Source organism: Heptranchias perlo, chromosome 12 (genome assembly GCF_035084215.1).
Source record: "Heptranchias perlo isolate sHepPer1 chromosome 12, sHepPer1.hap1, whole genome shotgun sequence".
Lineage (NCBI taxonomy): Eukaryota > Metazoa > Chordata > Chondrichthyes > Hexanchiformes > Hexanchidae > Heptranchias > Heptranchias perlo.
The window spans coordinates 70,368,779-70,391,060 of record NC_090336.1 but is presented as its reverse complement, the minus strand read 5'-3'; the positions used below and the strand labels follow the sequence as shown (position 1 = coordinate 70,391,060).

General features: G+C 43.6%; 1 protein-coding gene across 7 annotated transcripts in view; it reads left to right on the top strand.

The window, feature by feature from the left end:
* The window catches only part of far1 (fatty acyl CoA reductase 1), a 97,640-nt gene that overhangs the window by 26,832 nt on the left and 48,526 nt on the right, over positions 1 to 22,282 (top strand). For 6 of the 7 annotated variants that reach the window (XM_067994238.1, XM_067994236.1, XM_067994239.1 and 3 more), the window contains exons 2-3: positions 13,915 to 14,169; positions 21,789 to 21,964. In XM_067994238.1, coding sequence (XP_067850339.1) covers positions 13,981 to 14,169; positions 21,789 to 21,964 — 365 coding nt within the window. In that variant the 5' untranslated portion in view covers positions 13,915 to 13,980. Of the gene's footprint in view, positions 1 to 6,739; positions 6,762 to 13,914; positions 14,170 to 21,788; positions 21,965 to 22,282 lie in introns of those variants that run through there. The other variant, XM_067994235.1, reaches the window with a different exon arrangement.

The following is a 22,282-nucleotide window of genomic DNA, read 5'->3' as shown; positions in this document are numbered from 1 at the left end:
CAAAGAACTTCGCAGATGCTCTTAAATTCTTCTATTCATATTTCAATTGTGTTGCTGCATGTTATCTTCTAAAGGTCTATGCCAGGGGTGTCCAAGCTTTTCTCCTTGACCACCTAATTAAATACCAAGGAGGCCTGCGGGCACCTAGACCACAATTGCAACTTTCCTAAGTGTATTTTAGTCCAATAAATAGAAAGAACTTTCATTTATATAGCATGTTTCATGACCTCAGGACATCCCAAAGCGCTTTACAGCCAATTAAGTACTTTTGAGGTGTAGTCAATGTTGTAATGTAGGAAACGCGTCAGCCAATTTGCGCACAGCAAGGTCCCACGAACAGCAATCTGATCATGACCAGATAATCTGTTTTAGTGGTGTTGGCTGAGGGACAAATATTGGCCAGGACAATGGGGAGAACTCTCCAGCTCTTTCTTGAAATATTGCCTTGGGATCTTTTATGTCTGTGGAATTTGCTGCCCCAGGAAGCTGTGGAAGGTACATCATTAAATAAATTTAAAACAGAAATAGACAGTTTCCTAGAAGTAAAGGGAATTAGGGGTTACGTGGAGCGGGCAGGAAATTGGACATGAATTTAGATTTGAGGTTAGGATCAGATCAGCCATGATCTTATTGAATGGCGGAGCAGGCTCGAGGGGCTGATTGGCCGACTCCTGCTCCTATTTCTTACGTTCTTATGTCCACCTGAGAGGGCAGACGGGGCCTCAGTTTAACGTCTCATCCGAAAGGCGGCACCTCTGACTGTGCAGCACTGCCTCAGCACTGCACTGGGGTGTCAGCCTAGATTTTTGTGCTTAAGTCTCTTGAGTGGGACTTGAACCCACAACTTTCTGACTACTGAGGCACAGCTGATACAAACACCTAAAGATCTGTAAATACCGATGAAGTTTTTATCTCTGGAGGAGCGTGCAATGTTTGGAGGCCACTGATCTCTTGCTTACTTTTTGTATTATATTTTTCTCTGCATCCCACTCACCTTTTATTATTTATTCTCTCCTTGATGCTGGTTTCCCTCGTTGATTTATATTTCTGCCTCTGCTTTCAAATTTTTCGATAACCTTGGCGGGTCTAGCAGTTTGGAAAAGTCCAGACCATCGTTGGGGGGAAAAGGGCTGCGACATCATTGGCAGATTTAGGCTCTACCCAGAGAAGACTACACTTTTAAGTGGCCACACAGTAGAACAAATCACCAGTGACCTGGGCTTTTCGGATCGTATAAGCTAACATTGATTTTAATGTCTGTCTTGGTGCAAGAAGCAACCCTTCGAATTGTACAGATCAGCCATGATCTAACTGAATGGTCATGATGTGGAGATGCCGGTGATGGACTGGGGTTGACAATTGTAAACAATTTTACAACACCAAGTTATAGTCCAGCAATTTTATTTTAAATTCACAAGCTTTCGGAGATTTTCTCCTTCCTCAGGCAAATGTTTCAAGAGCTCCTTGAAGCCTACGCATTTATACATATTGAACAATACATGGTGTTTACAGACCGCCCCTGCAACTGCCCGTTGCCAAGGCAATCACCGTGTTCAGACAGAGAGGTGTCACCTGCAGAACCCCCGAATACACATTCAACAAAAAAACAAACAGGGAAAAAAAACAGAGAAAAAAAAACACAGAGAGAGGCAGAAACATCCGGAAGGCAGAGAGAGCCAGCAAATGACCCATTATATTAAAAACAGATAACATTTGTTCGCTGGTGGGGTAACGTGTAGCGTGACATGAACCCAAGATCCCGGTTGAGGCCGTCCTCATGGGTGCGGAACTTGGCTATCAATTTCTGCTCGACGATTTTGCGTTGTCGTGTGTCTCGAAGGCCGCCTTGGAGTACGCTTACCCGAAGGTCGGTGGATGAATGTCCATGACTGCTGAAGTGTTCCCCGACTGGGAGGGAACCCTCCTGTTTGGCGATTGTTGCGCGGTGTCCGTTCATCCGTTGTCGCAGCATCTGCATGGTCTCGCCAATGTACCATGCTCTGGGGCATCCTTTCCTGCAACGTATGAGGTAGACAACGTTGGCCGAGTCACAGGAGTATGAACCATGCACCTGGTGGGTGGTGTCATCTCGTGTGATGGTGGTATCTGTGTCGATGATCTGGCATGTCTTGCAGAGGTTACCGTGGCAGGGTTGTGTGGCGTCGTGGACGCTGTTCTCTTGAAAGCTAGGTAGTTTGCTGCGAACGATGGTCTGTTTGAGGTTGGGTGGCTGTTTAAAGGCGAGTAGTGGAGGTGTGGGGATGGCCATAGCGAGGTGTTTGTCCTCATTGATGACATGTTGAAGGCTGCGGAGAACATGGCGTAGTTTCTCCGCTCCGGGGAAGTACTGGACGACAAAGGGTACTCTGTTGGTTGCGTCCCGTGTTAGTCTCCTGAGGAGGTCTATGCGATTTTTTGCTGTGGTCCGTCGGAACTGTCGATCGATGAGTCGAGCGTCATATCCCGTTCTTACTAGGGCGTCTTTCAGCGTCTGTAGGTGTCCATCGCGTTCCTCCTCGTCTGAGCAGACCCTGTGTATTCGCAGGGCCTGTCCATAGGGGATGGCCTCTTTGACGTGGTTAGGGTGGAAGCTGGAAAAGTGGAGCATCGTGAGGTTGTCCGTGGGCTTGCGGTAGAGTGAGGTGCTGAGGTGCCCGTCTTTGATGGAGATTCGTGTGTCCAAGAAAGAAACTGATTCTGAGGAGTAGTCCATGGTGAGCTTGATGGTGGCCGACTCCTGTTCCAATGTTCCCATGCCGAGTAAATGAAAGATTAGAATTCTCTTGTTTAACTGATCCACAACTTTCAGCAAAATACCTGTTAAATAAAGTTATCAACATATTTAAGCTTCCCAGAGATTTGCTGCCTATTGTAATTTTGATTGGCACAATATTTGGTTGCACATTAATTGATTAGTACGGGGTACTTCATGTTACCGAGAAGAAATCTCAAGGATTAATATGGATTGGCAATTAAACAGGAAGGAAGTTGGAGAGGCAACAGATGACTACAGACATTACATCTACTGAGTCCCTGCTGCAATCAAAACATTTTTGTCAAGGCATCCAAGTCTTAGAAAACAACCCCTTTTCTTGCATTATGGTATCTTTGGTATGATCTTGTTAACCGCAAAACAACAAGGTAAACAGGTTGATCAGGCTGCCTTGGTAAAATAGTGAACAATAACTCTGAACAGGTGAAACATTTCTTTTGCTATGTTACACCCAACATTGTTCTGCTGGCTGCTCGGAGGCATTCCAGGCTCACTGGTTTTTTTTTTGTCTGTTTCCAGCTTGTTCTTAGCATGCTAAAATGAAGCCTAAAATTACAGTAATGAAGCTTCTGAAATGCCATTTTTATTAACACTATAACAAATACCAAAAGAAAGTAAACACTTCTACCTGCCCAATCTTCCTCCTACTTTTTCTATCTTCTACTTAATCTCTTGTACTTTTTCCTACTTTATGTAACCTATTCTAACATTCTGTACTCCTTTTCCATTGAACATCCTGCACTGTCTTGCTGGTCGATTGCCCTTGTCCTCGCCAATCTCTAAGGACTCTATCCCTCAGTGCATTCAATTCAAAATCATCCTCCTTATTTACAAGTCCCACCATAGCATCCCTCCATCCATTGGTGACGCTCCTGCACCCTGCCTCTCTTGTGCATCTCCACTGATCCACTTTCAATGGCAGAGCGTGTTCTGTCCACCTTGGGCTTGTACCCCGCGGTTCTCCCTGAAGCCCCGTGCTCTGCAGCCTCGCCTTCAAAATCGTTCACAAATGGCGTTCAGATATAGATCAGTCATGATCTAATTGAGTGGTGGAACAGGCTTGGGGGGGCTGAATGGCTTCGTGGATGGACTGGAAAAGCTGGGGTGGTTCTCCTTGGAACAGAGAAGGTTGCGAGGAGATTTGGTAGAGGTGTTCAAAATCACGAGGGGCCCAGACAGAGAGAAACTGTTCCCATTGATGGAAGGGTCAAGAACCAGAGGACATATATTTAAGGTGACTGGCAAAAGAATCAAAGGCGACATGAGGAAAAACTTTTTTACGCAGGGAGTGGTTATGATCTGGAATGCACTGCCTGAGGGGGCGGTGGAGGCAGATTCAGTTGTGGCTTTCAAAAGGGAATCGGATAAGTACTTGAAGGGAAAAAAACTTTGTCGGGTTACGGGAAAGGGCGGGGGAGTGGGACAAGCTGGGTCGAATGGCCTCCTTCCGTGCAGTAACCATTCTATGATTCCTGTTCCTATATTCCTCCTTTGGCTATACGTTCAGTCACCTCCGCTAATGCTTTCCTCGCCACTCGCTCCACTGTTACTGGGCGGTCGTTTCTCCTCATTTAGATGTCATGTAACATTTAACACACAAAGCACTATGAAAATGAAAATGTAAGTTGTTCAGATGTGTACCCGTTCCTCTGTCTCCCAGATTCCCACTTCTGCTTTTAGAGGTGGGATTTGCGGCAGAAGAAACTGACTGGCCTGCAAACTAGTTACGTATAGTTAAAAGCCTGGAACTTCAACGATTGAGGTGTTTGTGTCACAGAAACGAGCTGACCAAGTTTTGATTTGATTTTTCAGCATCGCTCAAGCCCCAGCACCAGACACGTTGCCTGGCACAATAAGGGTTAATGAGTGTTGAAATTGGTAAATATTTGTAAAGACAAGATTTTTTTTTTAAAAACCTTTTTTTCTCACTTTACAGTACTTCCTCCATAGACACTGATCTCTGGGGGCTTTTTAATCAAATAAGCGATTTGAGTTCTGCATTGTGAGATTACTGAATAAAGAATATGACGTTATGAGTAAGATTAAGGAGTGAAAATTAATATTACAAAGAACAGTTCCTTTTTCTCCCCGCCCTCAGTAGTATCATCCAGAATGCAGCTCCCCCAGTGGTTCGGTAAGTTTATCGAGTGAGTACCTGAGCGACACAGACCAGGAAGGCACACGCCCTGGTCATCTCAGCTAACATCGTGGCTTGGTTGTTCCGATGGACCGTGGAGCTCCCCTTGATTAGGGAGTGGAAAATCGGGATCCCAGTGATCCTCTCCGAGACGTGACCGTGTGTAGGCCTCTGTGATGCAGGCATTTACACACGGAGCGGGCGGGAAAATGGAGTTGAGGGCGAAGCCACGGTCCTGTTGAATGGCGGAGCAGGATCGAGGGGCCGTCTGGCCTCGTCCTCCTATTTCTTATGTTCTTGCGATGCCCTGTGTGGTTGAGTAGTTTGCCAACACTCACTGTCCGGGGCTGACATCTGACCCACTTGGGGGAGGTAGCGGAGACTGCCTAGTGCCCTGGAACCATGCCCCCGTGAGGAGTTGATGCCTTCAGGACGGTAGAAAAATCGGCAAAGGGGCATCAAAAAGACCATTGAGCGAGGGTTACAGCTCCAGCAGTTTACATTTTTTTGGCACTTCTCTAAAATCTGGTGCCAGTGATGTGGAGCCATTTGCTGGCTTCTGCTGATCTATTACTGTACAGTATTTAATTTGGTTACAAACTGTAAAACTTGCTGATCCACATGATCAGCAGCAGGCATCACCTATTGATTCATCAGAGTTTGGCAGATCAGCAGATCAAGACTATATATCTAGCTCTGTAAGGCATATGCTAATAGGATTTTATTGGGATTAGCACAGTGTGCTGTGCCTGCCTTCCGTATGGAGGTCTGCAAAGATTTAGTAAAGCATTTCGTTCATCTGGCATTTAAAAGTTGCACTTGGAGCAGTGTTATGTAACAGGACCATTTTGATATGTGCTAAAATGGTGTCTGTTACAGCAGTGGAATTGGATGCCATCTCGTATCACAGCGCCTCACTGTTCTGAGGGTTTGGTGGTATACTTGGGTGCAAATGCAATGTCCGACAGTTGCAATTCCAATTCTGCTAACCTATCGAATATGTGCACTTCTGTTCGTTATTGGAAAAGCCTTTGATAGTTACTGGACTGCTGAAGTTAAATATTTGCTAATGGGAGACTAGGTATTGCAAGAGTATTTGAACAGTTGACTTTGAAATTACAACAAGAACAACTTATTTAGCGGCTTTAACGCAGCAAAAATGTCCTGAGGCGTTTCACAGGAGCGTTCGCAGACGAAATTTGACACCAAGCCAAGGAACAGGTGACCAAAAGCTGCCTCGGCCCTAAGTTCTAGAATTCCCTCCCTAAACCTCTCTACCCTTCTCTCCTCCTTTAAGACGCTCCTTAAAACCTCCCTCTTTGATCAAGCTTTTTGTCATCTGTCCTAATATCTCCTTAGGTGGCTCAGTGTCAGATTTTGTTTGATAATCGCTCCTGTGAAGCGCTTTGGGATATTTTACGACTAAAGGCGCTATTTAAATGCAAGTTGTTATAAAGGGTAGTTGGGGGGAGGATTAGCTATTTTGTTGTGATTTCGGCTGCAGTTAAACCTATTTTCAGATTATATCTTAATCTGCAAAATTCATCAACACACAAATAAATCTTGCAACTGTAAATTTTTTCTGCAGCAAACTTCAAAATGTTTTTTTCCTTGTCCCTCCCCCAGGCTTTGGCTTGGCAGTGCTCATGTTTTCAGCCTTGATGTTGACGTACACGCTGTGTCCCTGGTGTGTGTGGTGACTGTTGCAACAGGGTATTCTGTTATACAAACAGAAAATGCTGGAAATACTCAGCAGACCAGGCAGCATCTGTGGAGAGAGAGAGAGAGAAAAACAGAGTTAACGTCTCGGGTCGATGACCTTTCGTCAGATTTCCAGCATCCGCAGCTTTTGTGTGAGAGTATTCCATTACCCTTTGTTTCTGCTCGAAGAATTTGCAGCTGTATTTTGCTCTGGATCAATAAGATTTGCCACGGTGCATATTATAGAGGGATATGGGCCAAGTGCAGGCAATTGGGACTAGCTTAGTGGTATAAACTGGGCGACATGGACATGTTGGGCCGAAGGGCCTGTTTCCATGTTGTAACTTCTATGATTCTATGATTCTATATTAGAAATCATATTGTGTCTACCCTACTCTTACTGCACTTCAAGGCATCTCCTGATGCATGAGAATGTTTTCTCTTGTACCATACTGTGCTTGTTCTGTTCTTGTCCCTATCTTCACACACTCTTGAATAATAATAGCATTATACACAAGCTTATTGTGCTTTTTGCAGTGCACTTCCTGTTTTTCAATTTTCTGCTTTCAGTAGAATTCCAAACTATCTCTTATTTTGCACAGGCATTTTTTTTTCCTATTTAAAGCATGGCATGTATATACAATTTTTAACATCAGTAATTAGCATGTCTAACTTTTTTTAATATCCTGTTTTTCAGTAATGCAGCCAAATTTCCACTTAAAAAACCTAATAACCCCAGAGAAATTTGCTACACCCTGTCTGTCCATCAGCAGTTTGTAGTTTCGAATCCAGCACATTTCAGACTGTTGGATGTGTGTTTAAAAAAAAATGGCGCTGGATTCTTCTGAAATGGATTTAGGAATTTATCATCATCTGTCGGTCTGTAAACTTCCCTCCCAACGGTGATTAATCTCTAATTGGCCCCGAGATCTTGCTGCTCACAGCAATTGGATTTTGTGGCCTTGAAGGAACCGGCTAACTTAAACACGGCTACACCTTAAAAGCCATAATGCTCCTGACGTTCTAAAATCGTGTGTTACCTGATTTACTGTGAGCAGTTCCACAGTTGATTTGTTAGTAATTTATAAACATGTATGTAGATCACTTTGTCAAACTAGTCATCAGTGAGGTTACCTATCTCTGTCTCCTCCTCCAGCCCGACAACCCTCAGCGATCTTTGCGCTCCTCCAGTTCTGGCCTTTTTTCGCATCCCCGATTTCCTTCGCTCCACCGTTGGTCCCAAGCTCTGGAATTCTCTCCTCTCCTTTACGACACTCTTTAAAACCAACCTCTTTGACCAAGCTTTTGGTCACCTGTCCTAACATCTCGTAATGTGGCTCGGTGGGAAATTTTGTTTGATTAATCACTCCTGTGAAATGCATTGGGACGTTTTACTACGTTAAAGGCGCAGTATAAATGCAAGTTGTTGTTGAATCTGATAGACTTGGTCATACTCTGGCCTAATTCTGATTGCTAGTTTTCCTCCGGGTTTCTGTGTAGTGGTACAACCTGATTCTTCAGCTGCTGCTTTGAAAACTGCAATCTGCAAAATATATTCATCGAAAAATGACTTGCCTTATTTTTTAATTTAATATTTAAAAAAAGACGTGCATTTATATAGTTCTTTTCAGGACATCCCAAAACATTTTGTGCAGCCAAGGAAGTACTTTTTGAAGTGCAGTCACTGTTGTAATGTAGGAAATGCGGCAGCTAATTTGCGTACAGCAATAACGACCAGATAATTTGTTCTGGTGGTATTGGTTGAGGGGTAAATGTTGGCCAGGACACAGGGGAGAACTCCCCTGCTTTTCAAGTAGTGTCACGGGAGCTTTTACACCCACCTGAGAGGGCAGGCAGGGCCTCGGTTTAACGTCTCATTCGAAATATGGCATCCAGCGCAACTGGAGTGTCAGCCTGGATTATGCGCCCAGGTCTCTGGAGTGGGACTTGAACCCACAACATTCTGACCCTGAGGAGAGAGTGCTACTGCTGAGCCACGGCTGACACCTAAATAAAGGGGGAAAAAAAAATCCACCAAATTTCTGCCAAAATATTTTTAAATGTGTACCGTTGTGTTAATAAGCGTCTGTTACAGGAGATTCATTAAAATGTTTTGATGTTTCCAATAATAGTTCAAGCATCTTAGATTTAATAAAGCATAACATTTTGATTAGTTTGTCAGAGTTGAGTTTATTCAGCGCATTATCATGTTTCTCAAAAATCCAAAAGCACTTCACGTACAGTGGATTACTTTCATTGTTTTGTGGTAGATGGTGAATGAGGTAATCTAGTGTTTTACATCTGTTAATCAGCACTGAGAAAGACGGCAGTTTGGTGCATTAATGTGCTGCTTAAGTATGCCTTCTATTTTATGGATGGAATGAGGATGCATTGAATTACATAGAACATACAGCACAGAAACAGGGCCATTTGGCCTAACGGGTCCATGCCGGTGTTTATGCTCCACACAAGCCTCCTCCCACCCTACTTCATCTAACCCCATCAACATATCCTTTCTCCCTCATGTGTTTATCTAGCTTCCCCTTAAATGCATCTATACTCTTTGCCTCAAATAATCCTTGTGGTAGCGAGTTCCACATTCTCACCACTCTCTGGGTAAAGAAGTTTCTCCTGAATTCCCTATTGAATTTATCAGTGATGTGGAGATGCCGGTGATGGACTGGGGTTGACAATTGTAAACAATTTATTCATAAATGCGTAGGCTTCGAGGAGTTCCTGACATTTACCTGAGGAAGGAGGAAGCCTCCGAAAGCTTGTAAATTTCAAATAAAATCGTTGAATTTATCAGTGACTATCTTATATTTGTGGCCTCCAGTTCTGGTTTCCCCCCCCCCAAGTGGAAACATCTTCTCTACGACAACCTTATCGAGTCCTTTCGTAATCTTAAAGACCTCAATCGGGTCATCCCTCAGTCTTCTCTTTTCTCGCGAAAAGAGCCTCAACCTGTTCAATCTTTCCTCATTGGTATAGCCCCTCGGTTCTGATATCAACCTAGTGAATCTTTTTTGCACCTTCTCCAGTGTCTCTGTATCCTTTTTATAATATGGAGACCAGATCTGTTCACAGTACTCCCAGTGTGGTCTAAACCAGGTTCTATACAAGTTTGACAACTTCTCTGCTTTTCAATTCTATCCCTCTAGAAATGAACCCCAGTGCTTGGTTTGCTTTTCTCATGGCCTTATTATCCTGTATTGCTACTTTGTGATTTGTCTATCTGTGCCCCCAGATCCCTCTGCTCCTTTACCCCATTTAGACTCTTATTATCCAAGAAGTATGTGGCCCCCTTATTCTTCATACCAAAATGTAATACCTCACATTTACCTATATCGAAATTCACTTGCCAATTACACGCCCATTCTGCAATTTATTAACGTCTTCCTGTATTTTGTCGCAGCCCTCCTCAGAATTAACTATAACCCCTAATTTGGTGGTGTCTGCAAATTTTGAAATTGTACTTCCAATTCCCAAGCCCAAATTGTTTGTGTAAATGGTAAACCACAGTGGTCCCAGCACCGATCCTTGTGGAACATCACTTCCCACCTTTTAACCCCTACTCTCTGTTTTCTGTTTTATCGCCAACATGCTTATCCATTCTGCTACCTGTCCCCTGACTCCACATGCCCTGACCTTAGACATGAGCCTACTGTTTGGAACCTTATCGAAGGCCTTTTGAAAATACACTTTAGGAGTTACGTGCTTTTAAAGTAAGATTTATAAATTGCGCATTTCCTATGAATAGGCAAGTTGTCAATAAATCATGGAAGTATTCTCAGTCATCGGGCTGACATTTTAACAACAACTGATTATAGAACAGTACCGTTTCATCATGGTTTAATTAGCATTAGTACATTAATGGTGCTGTTTTGCTTATAAACCAAGCTGAGCAATGCTGCCCTTCTCTATTCTTGCACTCCCATTTCCTAGCCATTGCTTTTTGCAGTGATGGATGCAGTAGACTTGCTATCAAATAATCTCAGCTCACCTATGAGGCTGACTGGATTCTCTAACATAAAGTGCGGGAACCAAACTCAGCACCTCCTGGATGCAATATTTATCCACTGGTGGACCCCGCCAATTAGTGCCTGAACATTGTTAACAAAAGCTATTGTTGCCTGTTGAATAAATATTGTATCCAGTGGTTTCCTGGTCTCTTCTTTTATACTTCTGGTGTAAAGAAGAAAGAACCTACATTAACACAGCAACTTTTATTCCTCAATGTCCCCGAGTGCTTCACAGCCAATGCACTACTTTTAAAAGTACAATCATATCTGTCTGGTATGCAGACACGGCAGCCAGATTGTGCACATCAAGGTCCCACAAACAGCAAATGAGACATTGACCGGTTAATCTGTCGGTGGTTGATCTGTTGGTTGAATGATGGATGTTGACCGTGGCATCAGGAGAGCTCTGCTCTTGTTTGAATAGTGGAATGATATCTTTAATGTCTGTCCACCTGAACAGGAGACGGGGCGGCCCTGCTCTGCCGTCTCTTGTGAAGGACGGCATCTTTGACAATGTGGGATTTTCCTCCGCTGAAGCGGTGCTGGAGGGACCCTGGAAGACCCTCCATTGCCACGAATAGGGATGATCTCCCAGAGAAACTCTGCAAACCAAACTCAGGATTAAAAGAAAGTACAGTTCCCACCGCATATAGAGCTGGGGCGTCAGCCTAGGCTATCTGCTTAAGTCCTGGATTGGGGCTTGAACATGTGACCTTCTGACTCAGAGGCAGGAATGCTGTCCACTGAGCCAAACTGACATGTAAACATAAATAATGGAATTTGGAGTTCAGAACAAGTCATTAATAAAAGTGGAGTGGACTTGCAGGCAGCTTGTCCCAGGAGATGCGGCCTGTTTACAAAGCAGCGAAAAAAAGTATGTGTGTGTGTATTTAAAAAATTGAATGCTGGAAATCTAAAGAAAAACAAAATGCTGGGACTACACAGAAGGTAAGTCGATATCTGGAAGGGAAGGATTCATTTGGGCGGACTTCATCGTGCCCTCTTGATGCCCACGGCAACTAGGGATGGGCAACAAATGCAGCCTAGCCAGTCTCGTCCACATCCCAAGAACAAATACCTTTTGGTGGGAAGAGACCTTGTATTTTGTTCAGAATGCCCTTTTCAGTACATGATGTGGAGATGCCGGTGATGGACTGGGGTGGACAAATGTAAGGAATCTTACAACACCAGGTTATAGTCCAACAAATTTATTTTAAAATCACAAGCTTTCGGAGATTATCCCCTTCGTCAGGTGAATGAAGGGGACGAAGGGGATAATCTCCGAAAGCTTGTGATTTTAAAATAAATTTGTTGGACTATAACCTGGTGTTGTAAGATTCCTTACACTTTTCAGTACAGTCATAGAAACATAGAAAATAGGAGCAAGAGTAGGCCATTTGGCCCTTCGGGCCTTCTCCGTCGTTCAAAATGATCATGGCTGATCATCGAACTCAGTGCCCTGTTCCCGCTTTTTCCCCATATCCCTTGATCCCTTTAGCATTAAGAAATATATCTATCTCCTTCTTGAATACATCTAATGACTTGGCCTCCACTGCCTTCTGTGGTAGAGAATTCCACAGGTTCACCACCCTCTGAGTGAAGAAATTTCTCCTCATCTCGGTTCTAAATGGCATACCCCGTATCCTGAGACTGTGACCCCTGGTTCTGGACTCCCCAGCCATCGGGAACATCCTCTGCTGGAGAGATCCTGGAGACCCTCCAATTGATATTATTGTCAAGAATAGGGATGATCTCCCAGAGATACCCAGAGAAACTCTGCAAACCAAACTCAGGATTAAAAGAAAGTACAGTTCCCACCGCATATACACGATGGACTGTAAGTCCATCAGACTCCCCAATAATTTCCACGCCCATCAGAAATTCGATATGCATTTCTGTTGCCCTCTTAAGAAGGGAAAGCCCTAACCAGAAAAGATTTAGTCACAGTACTGATACCTGCTTGTCTATCAGCATTTATGTTCATTAAATGGTGCACTGAAATTGTACGTATCGTCTTTTAAAGAACTAATAAATGTTGGTTACTAATTTTTTTTATTCGTTCATGGAATGTGGACGTCACTGGCGAGGCCGGCATTTATTGCCCATCCCTAATTGCCCTTGAGAAGGTGGTGGTGAGCCGCCTTCTTGAACCGCTGCAGTCCGTGTGGTGAAGGTTCTCCCACAGTGCTGTTAGGAAGGGAGTTCCAGGATTTTGACCCAGCGACGATGAAGGAACGGAGATATATTTCCAAGTCGGGATGGTGTGTGACTTGGAGGTGCCTGCTGCTCTTGTCCTTCTAGGTGGTAGAGGTCGCGGGTTTGGGAGGTGCTGTCGAAGAAACCGTGGCGAGTTGCTGCAGTGCATCCTGTGGATGGTACACACTGCAGCCACTGTGCGCCAGTGGTGAAGGGAGTGAATGTTAAGGGTGGTGGATGGGGTGCCAATCAAGCGGGCTGCTTTGTCCTGGATGGTGTCGAGCTTCTTGCGTGTTGTTGGAGCTGCACTCATCCAGGCAAGTGGAGAGTATTCCATCACACTCCTGACTTGTGCCTTGTAGATGGTGGAAAGGCTTTGGGGAGACAGGAGGTGAGTCACTCGCTGCAGAATACACAGCCTCTGACCTGACTAATGGTTTATTTTTAATTTTTTTTATTCAATGCACCATGTTTAATACATAGAAAAATTACTGTAAATTTCCCTCACCTTTTTGAATACCCTCCAGACACAGACACACAGGCCAATGTTAAACACACAACACCGCTCCGATCTGTCATAGCTCTACCCCGGCCATCATGTAGAGAAGGCAAATCGCATTCACAAAAATGCACCCGCTATAAGCAGTGGGGACTGTAGCTAAAGTTCGGTTGCTCAGAATCTTTAGTGGAGGATTTTAGGATATAGATGGGAGGCTTTCCAGCTGTCGGCATTCTCCTGGTTTCATTAAATGGCATGTCACAGTGCATTTCACTATATTGTCAATAAATGTGGCTATGATGTATGAACGGTGGTTACTCTGAACTGCATTGATCGAAGGTCACTTTGCGATTACTCCCCTATAATAGCGCGAGATGCTTTGAATCTTGCACAGGTTGTTTCAAACATTGTAAATGCAGCAAGCAGAATTGGCCATGCTTTCCCAATTGAAATTTTAGAATTGGGTTTGTTTATTGAAAAATTAGGTGCTGCATATAATAAAAATGTGTTGCTTTTTGGGGAGAGGGAATGAGGTGTTGCCTTTGCTGTGCTTGTTATTAATTGCACTCTTTTCTGTTTCCAACAGACTGCTGTAGATTTCTCTACTCAAAAGAGCCAGTTAAAATCCTGTTGTTGACATTGGGAGGACAACATGGTGACGATACCAGAATTCTACCTGGGCAAGAATGTTCTCATCACTGGAGCCACCGGCTTCATGGGAAAGGTGCTGCTCGAGAAGTTGCTCCGCTCTTGTCCTGCAGTCAAGACTGCATATATCCTCGTGAGACCCAAAGCAGGCCAGAATCCTCAAGCACGAGTTCAGGAGATGCTGAACTGTAAGGTAAATGGTGTTTCAGGCCATGGTTGGTTATTTCATGATTCTGTCTATTTTGAGGGAGATTGGGCAAAGGGAAGGGCTGTGTGCAAGAAGTGTATCTCTTTTTAAAAAAATTTCTGTTCATTGCATTCATGTTTGATTCGATATCTTATCATTCTTAAAAAGAAGGCCCAGCTAAATGGAGAGGCATAACAACGGTAAACTAATTTCTTGTGCAGGTCCCTGTTGGATGTCTAAAGTACTAATTTGTTCTGCTGGTACACAAATTATATTTTCTCGACCAAATAAATGGCCTCGGCCTCGCCCTCTCCCTATCTCTGTAACCTCCTCCAGCCCTGCAACACTCCGAGATCTCCACACTCCTCCAATTCTCACCTCTTGCGCATCCCTGATTTTGGTTGGCGGCAATGCCTTCAGCTGCCTCGGCCCTAAGCGCGCTCTAAACCTGTCTGCATCTCTACCTCTCTCCTCCTTTTAAGATGCTCCTTAAAACATTCCCCTTACCACCTGTCCCACTCTCCTTATGTGGCTCGGTGTCACATTTTGTTTGAAAATGCTCTTGCGAAGCGCCTTGGGACGTTTTACTACATTAAAGGCGCTATATAAATGCAAGTTGTGTTGATACAGGAATTTTTGGGAATACCAGTGTTAATATGTGGCTTTTGAAAATGCTTTATTTTTGTTCTGTGTTCTGTATTCTGATAGACGCAGTTAATGCTTCTTATGTCTGGTGCACACTCTGAGCGTTACACTATGTCACAGATGCAGAACAGTCTTAGATGAGAGACACAGCCAGGTATTTCATACATGGGTTCTTATGCTCTGGAGTCTAAAAGTTGCTGATCTTTAATTAACCTCTGGAATTCACAGGCAGCTACAATAATCTGGATTCTTAAAGGAAGTGCTTGAGCAGTGTCCTTAAAGGGACAGGCCAGGTTAGCGGCGAAACAGCAAAAGACTGTTTCAAACTACCTAAGCAATGCCACGATTGATGTTTGTCTTGGGAGGCTCTGTACAAGTTGGGCCTCACCTAATCGCTTCTTCTTGATTTTCTTCGTTTCTCACTCTTTTCAAGACAGCCCTTTAACTTGGTTTTTCAATTTAAAGACCTATGTATGTACTGATTTTTCTCTTCCCTTTCTCTCCTTCGCCCCCTCACCACCGACAAACCGTGTATTTAATATATAATTACTGGTTCCCAGCCGCAGTAATTACTGTTTCAAAGAGCTTCCATCTGTGTTACGCTGAACACAATGAGCTTTATATGCTTGAGGATAAACACTTTTCATTATTCATTCATGTGCTCCACACCTATGGTAATCAGCAATCCACTCGTGAGTTGCATCGCACAAACTGAAAAAATTAGGCCATTAAAAAGGTGTAACCAAATTTAACTAACATTGGCCTAATTTTGCCCACAAATTTCCAGAACCTCGCAAATGATACCAAAAAAAAACAACTCACGCACTTGTTTTGTACCTTATGTGTGGAAAACCTTCCAAGGCTCTTCACAAGGAGAAAGGTTGGGATAACTTATTACAAGTTATAAATTGTACAAGACATTAGTAAGGCCACACTTGGAATACTGTGTACAGTTCTGGTCACCCTATTATAGAAAGGATATTATTAAACTAGAAAGAGTGCAGAAAAGATTTACTAGGATGCTACCGGGACTTGATGGTTTGACTTATAGGGAGAGGTTGGATAGACTGAGACTTTTTTCCCTGGAGAGTAGGAGGTTAAGGGGTGATCTTATAGAAGTCTATAAAATAATGAGGGGCATAGATAAGGTAGATAGTCAAAATCTTTTCCCAAAGGTAGGGGAGTCTATAACGAGGGGGCATAGATTTAAGGTGAGAGGGGAGAGATACAAAAGGGTCCAGAGGGGCAATTTTTTCCACTCATAGGGTGGTGAGTGTCTGGAACGAGCTGCCAGAGGCAGTAGTAGAGGCGGGTACAATTTTGTGTTTTAAAAAGCATTTGGACAGTTACATGGGTAAGATGGGTATAGAGGGATATGGGCCAAGTGCAGGCAATTGGGACTAGCTTAGTGGTATAATCTGGGCGACATGGCCATGTTGGGCCGAAGGGCCTGTTTCCATGTTGTAAACTTCTATGATTCTATGATTCTATAAATGTTATGATGTGGAGATGCCGGTGATGGACTGGGGTTGACAATTGTAAACAATTTTACAACACCAAGTTATAGTCCAGCAATTTTATTTTAAATTCACAAGCTTTCGGAGGCTTCCTCCTTCGTCAGGTGAACATCGTTCACCTGACGAAGGAGGAAGCCTCCGAAAGCTTGTGAATTTAAAATAAAATTGCTGGACTATAACTTGGTGTTGTAAAATTGTTCACAATCTATAAATGTTAACATAGCAACGTTAGGAATACAAGGAGGCCATTCAGCCCCTTTGGGCCGTCTCCGCCATTCAATTAGATCATGGCTGATCTGCACCTCAACTCCATTTCCCGCCATTGCTGCATATCCCTCGTCTAACAAAAATAAATCTATCTCAGTCTTGAAAGCTCCAATTGTCCCCCCAGCATCCACATCAGCATCTTTGGTGGGGGAGAGAGATCCAAGTTTCGACGACCCTTGTGCGAAAAAGTGCTTCCTGATTTCAGTCCTGAACGGCCAAGCTCTAATTTTAAGATTATGTCCCTTGTTTTCCCACCAGAGGAAATAGTTTCTCCATATTTACCCTGTCAAATCCTTCAATATCTTAAACTCCTCGATCCGGGAATAAATGGGAGTTAAGGGAGGTGAAGGTAAAGGGTTTTGAGGAGGCTCTTGAGGATGGAGAGACTTGAGAGATTCGGCAAGAGAATTCGAGTCAACAGGGTTGTGTTGACCAGAGGCTTTGTCGCTTGCGGTGGAGCTGAGGGAGGGTTGCGCAGTTGTGGTTTGTGGAGTGAGAGTTGGTATGGAGGGCTGAAGGCTGCAGAGGTAGGGTGGGTCAAGGCCTGACAGATGTGTACATGAGGATGTGTTGACTGTGTGTGGCGAGGGGGATAAGTGAGTAAAAAGCATATCTACAAGGACGTCAAAGTTAAAGAACAAGGAACTGTCGTCACAAATCCAGTTGGTGCCAACCACGGAGGAAGGGAAAAGGAAGCCGAGATTTGACAGTCTAACTTTTGGACATGTTCCAAAGCGCTGCAATTAGCAAATTCCGATGACATCTGTTTGCCACAAAATGGAGCCTTATATATACAATGGATTCCTTGCCAGCGGTCCGAATAAGTTTTAGTTGTTTGTAAATATTTCAGTAACTTGAATTTAAATGATGCCGTAACACAATAAAAGTCCCAAGGTGTTATACAGGGGCGTAATAGTGCCGAGCAGCGTCGTAGAATTAGGGAGGTGACCAGCTGCTGGGTGCTAAGTTGGTATTTGGTTGTGTCGGTGCTGGTTCGTCAATCCTGGTTTTCCATACACTTTTATAAAAACCCTTCATAATTTTACAACCCTCCAAACAGCTCTCAGACTTCTCTGCTGCAATTGATGTCGTTCCAGCAACTCCAGTCTCTCGTCATAACTATATTTTCTCAACCCAGACATCAATCTGGCAAATCTATGCTAGCTGCTGTCTGTGGTTTTCATAGAATCGTCGAATGATATTGCACAGAAGGAAGCCATTCGGCCCATCATGCCTGTGCCAGCTCTTTGAAAGAGCTATCCCAATTGGTCCCACTCCCTTGGTCTTTCCCCACAGCCTTGCAAATTTTTCCACTTCAGGTATTTATCCAATTCCCTTTCGGAAGTTACTATTGAATCTGCTTCCACTGCCCTTTCAGACAGCGCGTTCCAGATCATTACAACTTGTTGGGTACGTTTTTTTTTGCTCATGTTGCCTCTGGTTCTTCTGCCAATTACCTTAAATCTGTGTCCTCTGGTTCTTCTGCCAATTACCTTAAATCTGTGTCCTCTGGTTACCAACCCTTCTGCCACTGGAAACGGTTTCTCCTTATTTACCCTATTGAAACCCATCATGATTTTTGAACACCTCTATCAAATCTCCCCATAACTTTCTCCAAGGAGAACAACTCCAGTTTCTCTAGTATCCTCGTAACTGAAGTCTTTCATCCCTGGTACCATTCCAGTAAATCTCTGCACCCTCAAGTCCTTGACGTCCTTCCTAAAATGTTGTGCCCAGAATTGGACACAATACTCCAGCTGGGGCCTAACCAATGTTTTATAAAGGTTTAGAATAACTTCCTTGCTTTTGCACTCTATGCCTCTATTTATAAAGACAAGGATCCCATATGCCTTTTTAACAGCCTTCTCAACTTGTCCTGCCACCTCCAAAGATTTGTGTATGTGCAACCCCAGGTCTCTCTGTTCCTGCACCCCTTTAAAATTGTACCATTTAGTTTATATTGCCTCTCCTCATTCTTCCGACAAAAATGAATCACTTTACACTTCTCTGCGCTAAATTTCATCTGCTATATCTCTGCCCATTTCACCCGTCTATCTGTGTCCTCCTGAAGTCTGTTGTTATCCCCCTCACTGTTTACTACATTTCCGAGTTTCATGTCATCTGCAAACTTTGAAATTATACCTTGTAAACTCAAGTCCAGGTTATTAATACATATCAAAAAGAGCAGTGGTCCTAATACCGACCCCTGGGGCACACCACTGCACACATCTCTCCGGTCTGGAAAATCAATCGTTCACCACTACTCTTTGCCTTCTGTCCCTTAGCCAATTTCGTATTCACGTAGCCACTGTCCCTTTAATCCCATGGGCTTCAATTTTACTAACAAGTTTTTTATGTGGTACTTTATCAAATGCCAATTGAAATCCATATACACAACATTAACCCTCTACGTTACTTCATCAAAGAACTGTCAAGTTAGTCAAACGCAGCTTGCCTTTAACAAATCCTTGCTGGCTTTCATTTATTAACCCATATTTTTAAATGCCAATTAATTTTGTCCTGGATTAATGTCTCTTAAAAATTTCCCCACCACTGACGTTAGGCTGACTGGTCTGTAGTTGCTGGGTTTATCATCCTCCCTTTTTTTGTACAGGGTTGTAACATTTGCAATCCTCCAGTCCTCTGGCACCACCCCCATATCTAAGGAGGATTGGAAGATTGGCCTGAGCCTCCGCAATTTCCACCCTTACTTCCCTCAGCAACCTAGGATGCATCCCATCCGGACCAAGTGACTTTTCTACTTTGAGCGCTGCCAACTTTTTGCACCTCCTCTTTATCTACTTTAATCTTAAGGAATCTTACCACACCAGGTTATAGTCCAACAGTTTTATTTGAAAATCACAAGCTTTCGGAGATTATCTCCTTCGTCAGGTGAGTGAGTGAATGAGAGGTTCTCAAATCGCATATCTTATATTAGGCTGGGACACGATCACACCAATCAAAGGTGTCGTTGGTGTTCAGACAGGTTAGCCACGGAAAACAGTAGGTCCCAGTATACTGAATACACAATGGGTCAAATTACACAGACAAAGAGAGAAAGAGACCCAAAAGGCAGAGAGAGAGAGAGAGAGAGAGAGTGTGAGAGTGAGCGAATGTCCAGTTGTATTAAAAACAGATAACTTTTTTTTCCTGCTGGTGGGGTTACGTGTAGCGTGACATGAACCCAAGATCCCGGTTGAGGCCGTCCTCATGGGTGCGGAACTTGGCTATCAAGTTCTGCTCGACGATTTTGTGTTGTCGTATGTCTCGAAGGCCGTCTTGGCGAACGCTTACCCGAGCAGAAATTGATAGCCAAGTTCCGCACCCATGAGGACGGCCTCAACCGGGATCTTGGGTTCATGTCACGCTACACGTAACCACACCAGCAGGAAAAAAAAGTTATCTGTGTTTTTAATACAACTGGACATTCTCTCTCTGCCTTTCGGGTCTCTTTCTCTCTCTGGCTTTGTAATCTGACCCATTGTGTATACTGGGATGTACTGTTTTCAGTGGCTAACCTGTCTGAACACCAACGACACCTTTGATTGGTGTGATCGTGTCCCAGCCTAATATAAGATAAGCGATTTGAGAACCTCTCATTCACTCACTCACCTGACGAAGGAGATAATCTCCGAAAGCTTATGATTTTCAAATAAAACTGTTGGACTATAACCTGGTGTTGTAAGATTCCTTCCATTTGTCCACCCCAGTCCATCACCGGCATCTCCACATCACACTTCAATCTTATCCATTTTCTCTGCCATCTCCTCCTTTACTGTGACATTGGCAGCAGCATCCTCTTTACTGAAGACAAAGGAGACTGCCTCCTTTTTGGTTCCTAATCGGTCCCACCCTTCCTTTGACTACACTTTTACCACTTATATGCTTTAATGTGCTTTCTACAGCGGGGCACTTGAAACTGCGCACTGCACTTCAGCTGTGGCCTAACCATTGCCGTGTACAAATTTATCATTACTTCTTCAATCTGTGTGTCACGTTTATAAAATCCAAAATGCTATTGGCCTTTTTATGGTTTTATCGATGTACACTAAAACTTTAAGGGAATTGTATTTTGTATTTGAATTCTGTTCGTCTATATTGCTCAGCATCTTTCCATTGAGTGTATATTCCCGTTCTTCCAATATTCCATTGAGTATTTTTTCCCAAAATATGTTAACCTCCCATTAAATTGGATCTGCCACCCGTTTTCTCATTCTGCTATCGTGGCTTTGCCCTCCTAAAAGTCTTTTATTGAGTTTATTCTGAGCTAATTTTAAGGCCTAAGACCTGAGTTTTAATGTGATCTAACTTGAAGAAGGAACTTACATTTGCATAGCGCCTTTCATCGCCTCAGGATGTCCCAACGCTCCTCGCAGCTAATCAATTACTTTTGAAGTGTAGTCACTGTTGTAATGTAGGAAACGCAGCAGCCAATTTGCGTACGGCGAGGTCCCACAAACAGCAGTGAGGTAATGACCAGATAATCTGTTTTAGTGATGTTGGCCAAGACACCAGGAGAACATCCCAGTTCTTCCATGAAAAGTGTAAGGAATCTTACAACACCAGGTTAGAGCCCAACAGTTTTATTTGAAAATCACAAGCTTTCGGAGTTTACCTCCTTCGTCAGGTGAGTGACTCACTCACCTGACGAAGGAGGTAAACTCCGAAAGCTTGTGATTTTCAAATAAAACTGTTGGACTATAACCTGGTGTTGTAAGATTCCTTAGGTTTGTCCACCCCAGTCCATCACCGGCATCTCCACATCATTCCATGAAAAGTGTCATAGGAGCTTTGATGTCTACCTGAGAGCGCAGATGGGGCCTCGGTTTAACGCCTTATCCGAAAGACTGTGCCTCCCGACAACATAGCGCTCCCTCAGTACTGCACTTGTGGTCAAGTCTCTTGATTGGTATTTGAACCCATAATCTTCTGACTCCGGGATGATAGTGCTACCGATGAGCCACTCCTTTTGTGTACTTGAATATAAATTTTAATTACTATTTTCCACTGATAGAGATAAACTTTAACATTTAAAAAAAAATCGCCATACTACCATTTGAATTGAGAATCAGCACTATGTAGTTTTATTAATATGCCCTTTATCCACTAAATACATTAACCATCACAAGGGTGAGGTGGCAGCATTTGTTCTTTGTCGGGTATCTAACGTTGTTTTATAATTTCATCCCTGTGCAGCTTTTTGACAGACTGCGAGATGAGCAGCCGGATTTCAAAGAGAAGATTGTAGCATTGAGCAGTGAATTGACTCAGCCAGAGCTTGGGCTCAGCCAGGCTGACAAGGAACTCCTGACGTCCTGCATTAATATCGTCTTTCACTGCGCTGCTACAGTTCGCTTCAATGAAACCTTGAAGTAGGTGTTTGCAATTTTTAAAAAAAAATTCCATCTAAACTGATAACAATCATGAGTTCTTGATGAAATGGTTGCTGTATAATGTTTTAACTTGTCCTATAAGATTTTCCCAATAAATAATGAGGATATTGGTGTTGCATTGTGGAATAAGCCCTAACATTTCTGTCTCTTGCAAATGCAGAGCATGCAGTTGTAGGGACATGATAGTTTGTGGAAATCAAAATACTATGGGGCCAAAATTCCAGTGGGGAGTGGGGGTCGCAAAGTGGGAAGGTCACCTGTTTGGGGGTGGGTGGGTGGTTCGGGGGAGGGGAGTTT